The sequence below is a fragment of the Crocodylus porosus genome, unplaced genomic scaffold, assembly GCF_001723895.1.
Source record: "Crocodylus porosus isolate Cpor-Errol unplaced genomic scaffold, CroPor_comp1, whole genome shotgun sequence".
NCBI lineage: Eukaryota > Metazoa > Chordata > Crocodylia > Crocodylidae > Crocodylus > Crocodylus porosus.
The window spans coordinates 3,888,408-3,895,547 of NW_017728933.1; the positions used below are offsets into that span (position 1 = coordinate 3,888,408).

A 7,140-nucleotide genomic window follows, 5' to 3' on the forward strand; every position below is an offset into this window, starting at 1 on the left:
GGCTTCTCTGCTTCAACCCCTACTAGGGGCCACAGATCTAAACACTATAACCACTGTCCAGTTACTGGCTTAATCCACTTTCACTCTGGGTTAACCAGGAGCCTTAAGGAAGCTGTGTTTGACAGCGCCTGTCCCCTGCGCCCAGTGCCTACCATCATAGACGGCCTGGCTGTACGGGGTGGAGGAAGGCACAGGCTTGCAGCTGTGCTCGGCGTTGTCCCCGTAGTGCCCCATGCTGACCTGAAGGCGCAGCAGCCCCGTGAGCTGGGGCAGCATGGTGGCTGAGTAGAAGATGGCGCCCAGCCCGTACTTCCGCCTGGGCAGATAGCGCTAGAGAGGATGAAGCCCATGGGCCATGCTCAGATGGGCTGGAGTGCCAAGGCAGCACAGACCCCCAGCTCCCGCCTCTCAAGGCAGTTACCTCCAGACGGGCCACAGCATCGTCAGGGATCTCCTGCATCTCCTGGATAGGTGGGGCCTCCATGCTAGTGCTCAGTTCCACCAGGATCCGGCCACAGTAGGTCACGGCATCCTCCTGGGAAACAGCAGGGAGCATGAGTGCTGGGTGGGGGTGGGGGGCCTGGCTGTTCCGAGCAGACCCCTACCAGGGTGCTGGCCCTCTCCACTCTGGGTCAAGGCCCCTAACTCACACTCCCAGCCTTGTGTGCCTCCTGTGTGTCCGGCTGGTTGGGGAGGTCTCCGAGGCACTTGTTGAGGGTCAGGAAGCTGGGCCCAAAGCAGGGCAGGAATCCAGCAAAGTCCCCTGGAAGCAAGACAGTGGCTGAAAGCAGCAAGGGCCTCAGCCCAGAGACCCACCCCCGACATGAGAGAGAGCCCCAGCCTTGCCCCCACCTGCCCTTACCTTCTGCCTCTGTCCCCGCCGAAGACACCTGCGAGAGTCTGATGGCTGCAGTGCCCAGGGCCTCCGGCTGGTCCCTGCAAGGATGGATGAGACAGCAAGTGAGAAGGGGGCCCAGCTCTGAGCTGCTCATTGCCTGCTCCAGGGGGTGCCAGGGCTGGGTGGGGGCTGCCCTGGAGCTAACTGTATCAGGGAATTGTGATGCTGAGTCCCAGCTCTACACTCCCTCAAGACTGGCTGATGTTCAGGGGAGCTGGGAGGGTGGCATGCCCCCTCCACCCCCCACAACCCTCAGACAGCCAGGCAGGCAGCCAAGCAGCACCATGCATGTGCCCCGATTAACCCCTCAAGGCCCTTCCTAGCTCCCCACGTGGCCCAACCTACTCGCTCAGCACAGCCAGCTTGATCGTGTCGCACACAGATGGCAGCTGCAGGGAGAAGGGGGTGGTGAGAAGTGGGGCAGGCTGGGGGCTGGAGGAGATATCTGGCACAAGGCCTGGCTCACCTGGACAGGAAGGAAGAGAGCCATGTTCCACACGGGGTTGTCCTGTCTTGGCATTGACCTTGTCCGGAGCTGAGGAGACCAGCAGAGCTGGGATACATGTGGAAGCCCTGCTCCTCCCTACCTGGGCCCCAGCAAGCCAGACATGGCCTTGTATACCAGCACTGGTAGACACACGTCCCAAGTGGGTGCCACCACTGGAGGACACGTGTCCTGGACAGTCACCGTCACCAAAGTTAATGCATGTCTGGTGGTCATTGGCACCAGAGGACATGTATGTGCCAGGTAGGTGCGGCACTACCGAACATGTGTCCCAGGTGGTCAGTAGCATGAGACGACATGTGTATCTCAGGTAGGCATTAGTACCAGAGAACACACGTGTCCCAGGTGTCACCAGCACCAGAGGACATGCACTGCACCAGAGAATGTGTCCCCCAGATAGGCACCAGCACCAGAGCACACATGTCCTGGAAAATCAGTGCAACAGAGGACAAACATGTGCCAGGCAGGTATTGGAATACATGCATGCCCCAAGCAGGTGCTGGCAGTTGGGCATGGGCACAGGACATGCATGTCCCTGACGGACACCCCGCTGGCCTGAAGCTCCGCTTCACCTACCATTTTCCCTGCAAAGCTGACTTCCACGCAGAGGCCAGCAACACCACTGTCCTGGGGCTGTTCAGGGAGCAGAGGCTGCGACGGGCTCTGCCCAATGTACTCTGCTGAGGGTACAGGTACACAGTCTGAATGAGTGGGGACCCCTCCCTTGGCTGGGGCCTGAGAGGCGCAGCACCAGCCTGAGATGGTCCCTAGCAACCAGAGGACACGCACATCCCAGGTGGTCCTTGGTACCAGAGGACACACGTGTCCCAGGTAGGCACCAGTACCAAAGAACATGTGTGCCCCAGGTGATCACCAGTACCAGAAAACACACGTTCCAGGCAGGCATCAGCACCAGGGAATACAAGTGCTCCAAGCAGACATTGGCAGCGGGAGATATGTGCATCCCAGGCAGGCCCCAGTGGACACGCATGTCCCAGACAGGCCCCAGAGAACACACGTGTCTCAGGCGGGCACTGGCACATGCCTAAGGGACAGACAAGCTCCCCTGCGGCTCTTACGCTGAGGCAAATCTTCAGCCCTGTAGATGCAGAGCTGGAAGGTGGCCATGCACACAGGCACCCCAGGTGACTCGAGCACAGCGTCCTCCCCATCCTCGCCCTTGGCAGGCTTGTCTGGGCCCTGCAGAGAAGTTCAAAAGGCACTGGGCTCATGCCATGGGGCAGGACAGGGAGCAGGGAGCAGGGGCCACCTCCACGCGAGGCATGAGGCAGGTGGTGGTTGAGGCAATCATGGCACAAGGGAGGCCCTGCCACAAGCTCACCAGCCCCCCTTAGTCTGGAACCAGGGGATACCTTTTAGTGGCACCCAGCAGCACTTACCGGTGCAGGGTCCCCAGCTCCCAACACACAGATGCTGACCTGGAGGTAGCCCCTCAAGCCCGTGCCAAGGTGATCAGGGTGGTAGAGGCTCAGCCATTTGCAGTTGAGAGCATGGCCTGGTTCAGGGGGCAGAAAGAAAAGGTCAAAATTAGCACCTAGGATGACCCACCCATGCTCCCCGAAGGGCATTGGGCCTGGCTGGAGTTCACTCTCATGGCCCAGGTGAGCAAGGAGACTGCTGCCTGGATTACCAGACCACATGGCAGGGAGACAGCGCCTGCTTGGAGTGATGGTAGGGAAGAGGCATGAGGGGCACTGCCCCAGGGAGGTAAGTGGAGGCTGATGATGTGAGGGGCATGTGGCCAGTCTGGAAAGTGGTATGACTCCTTGCTCGTGGGCTGGATGGGGTTACAGGGGGTGGAAATAAGACCATCTTCGCCTCTGTAGCCAGGGTACAGGAGCCACCCAGCCCCTGTTCACCTACCAGGGGAGCTGTACACATGTCCAACCTCGAGCTGCAGAACAGAGAGGGGCACAGATTAGGACAGTATCCAGAACTCTTGACACCTTGACCTGCGATTTGAGCGCATGACTGAGGTCTCTGAGATGGCTCCGCCCCCTGGGTTTGTCACCTTGCACCAGGCTGCTTTGATTGGCAGCCTCTTAATGAGCCACAGGAGCCACACATCGTTAGTGGCCTGCATTAGGACTAGGCCCAGGAGTAGATCTCCCCACCTGGGAGAGAACAGGCAACTAAATCGCTTCAGAGACCTCAGCTAAGTTGGGAACCAACAGCAACTCACCCTATTCCCATGCTACTACACACACTTTTCTTAGGAAAAAAGAGATCGGCTCCCCAAAATCAGGGGAGATAAGGCCATTTCCTTCACAGGAATGGAAGCACGGAGATGCTGAGCTGCAAGATGGCTGCCAGCATCTCTTGTGGCAAAGCTTGACAGTGGGCCGGAGTCCAGAGTTAACCCTTTCTGCTGACTGCCCTAGACAGGCTGGCTGGCATTTTGCAGTGCAGGGCCTTGTCACGGCAAAGCCAGCACTAGGCCAGGGCTTGAAGACTTTCTGCCTTCAACAGCCTCCGGCAGCCAGGATGAATTCCCTCTCCATGGGGCGCTGGGCAGTGGGGGCAGGGAAGGGGGAGACCAAGGCCAAGGCCTCAACTCACTTTGAACATGCCGATGATGGAGTTGGCGCGCATCGCCCGGGAGTTCAGCACCTGCCAATCAAAGCCACGCCTGGTTCACTACCGATGCTCCCAGGGGCTGGTCTTTATCCCTGGCCCCCACACAATGAAGAGCAGGGGGGTCTATTACCCATAATCCTTGACGCGATGGGGCAGATGCAGCTGGTCTGGAGGGCTGGGGTTTGCCAATGCCCATCTAAACACTACCCAATCAGAATTCACCCTGGCAAAATGGCTTCTCCAGGAAGGACCAGCTTCATCCAACCCCTCCGACGTGTCCCAGCCTGACCTGTTCCTAATGCCACATCCCAACCCCGTGCACAGCAACCAGGCCCAGAGATACCGAGAGCCTCCAGCCCTGCCCCAGGTGATGGTGGGTGATGAGGGCTGGCAGTGCCCGCTGACACCGTGCCCTGCTAGTCCATACAAAACCTCCCAGTCCATGCCCATTGGGCCAGGGGAGCGAATTCTCTCCGGACCCCAATGCAGCATCAGGCTGACCCTGAACAAAAGGGCAAGACTTTCTAGCTGGGACCCTCTGAATTTGAGTCTTAGCAGGAGCACTGGCCCAGCCCAGTTGTTTTCCACAGCCTGGGCTGCAGCCAACACCACAAAAGAAGGGGGGAAACCTCCCTCCTGACACACATCTCTGAATGACACCCTCCTAAGAAAATGCAGTCGATGTAAAACTCCCATAAGATGAGACCAGGGCAGGTTGGATCACTGTGCACCAAGAAGAGCCACCTATGACCTGCCATACCACTGCGAGACAGCCTAGAGAAGCTGGTGGAGTCTCCACCCTGGAAGTTTCCAAGTGCAGGTTGAACAGACCCTTGGCTGGGGCAGCTTAGTCAGGGCTGATGCTGCCTTGAGCTAGGGGCTGGACTAGATGTGACCTAGACTTTCCTATGACCCTATGAAGGGGGAGAAGATATTGCATGGGGTTCCCCACAGGTCTGTCCTGCATCCACTCTGCATCATTTATAATTTCATGACTATTTTGGAGGATCCAATAAATAAATCACCAGGTGACACCGCGCTGTGCGTGGTAGAAGATGGGACCAGGCTTCAAAACAGAAGGTTGGAAATCCACTTTGGAAATCCAATGGGGATACAAAAATGGATCCACTAGGAACATGGTCCAGCATCAATCAGAGGAAACTGAGCTGTTCAGCTGGTGTGCCCACCAAGTCTCTTGCTGACGGGAGCTTTCTTTACAAGGCTCCAACAATTTCTGTAGATGCATCCCATTTTCCACCACTGATTACAGGGAGGCATGAAGGGCTGATTCCTGTGTCACGCTACGTGCCTACACAGCCTGGCCCCAGCCATGGATCTTCAGACCACACAACTTGAGATCTGACTCCACATCCAATGTGGACATGAGAGAATCCCTGTCACGTGGTTGGGTACAGACGTGGCTCTGACTCCCCTGTGAATCCAGGTCCAGATCAGCTGGAGTGAGGAAACAGTTGTGACATCTGTCTTGCCTGACCCTGGCAGGGCTGGACATGTCACACCACCACCCTGACCCTGGGCAGCTGGGACAGGGCTCCTGATGCTACCTGGATGGTTATGGTCTCGTCAAAGAGCCGAGCTGGCGTCTTGCGGAAGCTCTGGAGAAACACCTGAAGGAAAACAGGCAGTGGGAAGTCAGACAGGACTCAAGGCAGCCGGGCTCACAGGTCTTTGTCTGTACTCTGGTCCTGACACCAGCCTGGCAGAGATTATGCCGTGGGTGGATCTAGGGGGGTGTGGGGCCTTATCACATAGAACCACACAGAAGTGGGGCTGGAAGGGAGCTCCAGCAGTCACACCTAGTCCAACCCCTGCCTGAGGCAGGATCAATCCTGTCCAAACTATCCCAGACTATCCCATCATTTTAACTCTACGTAAGACTACTGTCAGCCCTGACAACACAGACCTAATGCCCTAACTTGCAACAGGAAAAGCAGGGGGACCATGGCAGCCAACTATTGACAGGGGGCTGGCACTGTCTGATTAAGCCTCAAATCCAGAGCCCAAACAGATGCATCTTCATGGGAATGTGCTATTCCTCTGCATATGATTTGTACAGAACCACCTAAGCAAAAATACCCCAGGGAGGTTGGCTTGTTAGTCCTGCAGTTGTTAGAATGAAACACAGATCTCTGAAAACCAAATCAAGCCTTCTTGAAAGTGCACCTAATGCTTCCCTGAATGTCATTTCTACCCCGAGTTCAGGTTTCCACCTCTGAGTGGATGTTTTGAGCTAGAGTTAAAAACAGTCTGCAGGGCCAGGAAATTTCTAGGAGGAACTGAGACAGGAGAATTGCAAAGGAAATTTCTAGGAAGAACTGAGACAGGAGAATTGCAAAGGAAAAGCTAGCTTGATCTGGGGAAGACGGAGACCATTAAAAAAAGGAGAAAGGGTCATTAACCACCTATGGAGTGAAGAGTTTAGAAGGAATCAGGTAGATAACTGTTAGCCATGGAGTCAAGTGTTGCCTACATAGAAATGTCCCTGCTGCTGCTACACAGCTGGCTTAGTGGAGCAGGAATCCAAGGAGGACACAACTACCCCTGGCTGGATCCATCCCTGGATGATGCCATCTCCCATCACCCCTCAGTCACAGCCCCCTGCCTGGGCCATCCTGCCCTCTGTAACAGCACCGTCTCTCAGCCTCCAGCTCCCTCCGAGACAGCCCCACTCTAATGCGCACCTCATTGAAATAGGGGCTGTTGCCAGTCTTGATCCGGGTGTGGAACATGTGCTCTCCAATAAAAACCTTCACCACTGGCCGGATGTTGTTCCCCTGGAGCTGGCGGGCTTCAATCACCTTCACACGCACCTGTCGAGGTAAGGGCAGGGGCCACAGCTCAAATCCCAGCCCCAGCCAGAGCCAATGCTGCTCTCATGCTTCTGGCCAGCTGCTTAGAGCTGCTCTGTGGGCTCGGTCCAGCCAATGGGCTGTACACACGACTTCTGGCTCTAGACAGAGTTAAGGTAGTTAGCTAGCCTGTGGCAGGCAGGATTGACTTGGACCCCTCCCTAGCCACCTTCCCTGAGGAGATAGTTTCATAGTTTCTAGGGTCAGAAGGGACCTGAGCAGATCATCGAGTCTGACCCCTGCCATGGCAGGAAAGAGTACTGGGGTTA

General features: G+C 56.5%; 1 protein-coding gene across 1 annotated transcript in view; it reads right to left on the reverse strand.

Moving 5' to 3' along the window:
- FER1L5 (fer-1 like family member 5) overlaps window positions 1-7,140 on the reverse strand; it is a 26,296-nt gene that overhangs the window by 14,656 nt on the left and 4,500 nt on the right. Inside the window, 13 exon segments of the mRNA XM_019545987.1 lie at window positions 153-330; window positions 422-535; window positions 651-763; window positions 863-936; window positions 1,244-1,287; window positions 1,365-1,433; window positions 1,980-2,083; window positions 2,483-2,603; window positions 2,804-2,919; window positions 3,288-3,318; window positions 3,984-4,034; window positions 5,567-5,629; window positions 6,704-6,832. Of these exon segments, the coding sequence (XP_019401532.1) occupies window positions 153-330; window positions 422-535; window positions 651-763; window positions 863-936; window positions 1,244-1,287; window positions 1,365-1,433; window positions 1,980-2,083; window positions 2,483-2,603; window positions 2,804-2,919; window positions 3,288-3,318; window positions 3,984-4,034; window positions 5,567-5,629; window positions 6,704-6,832 (1,207 nt within the window).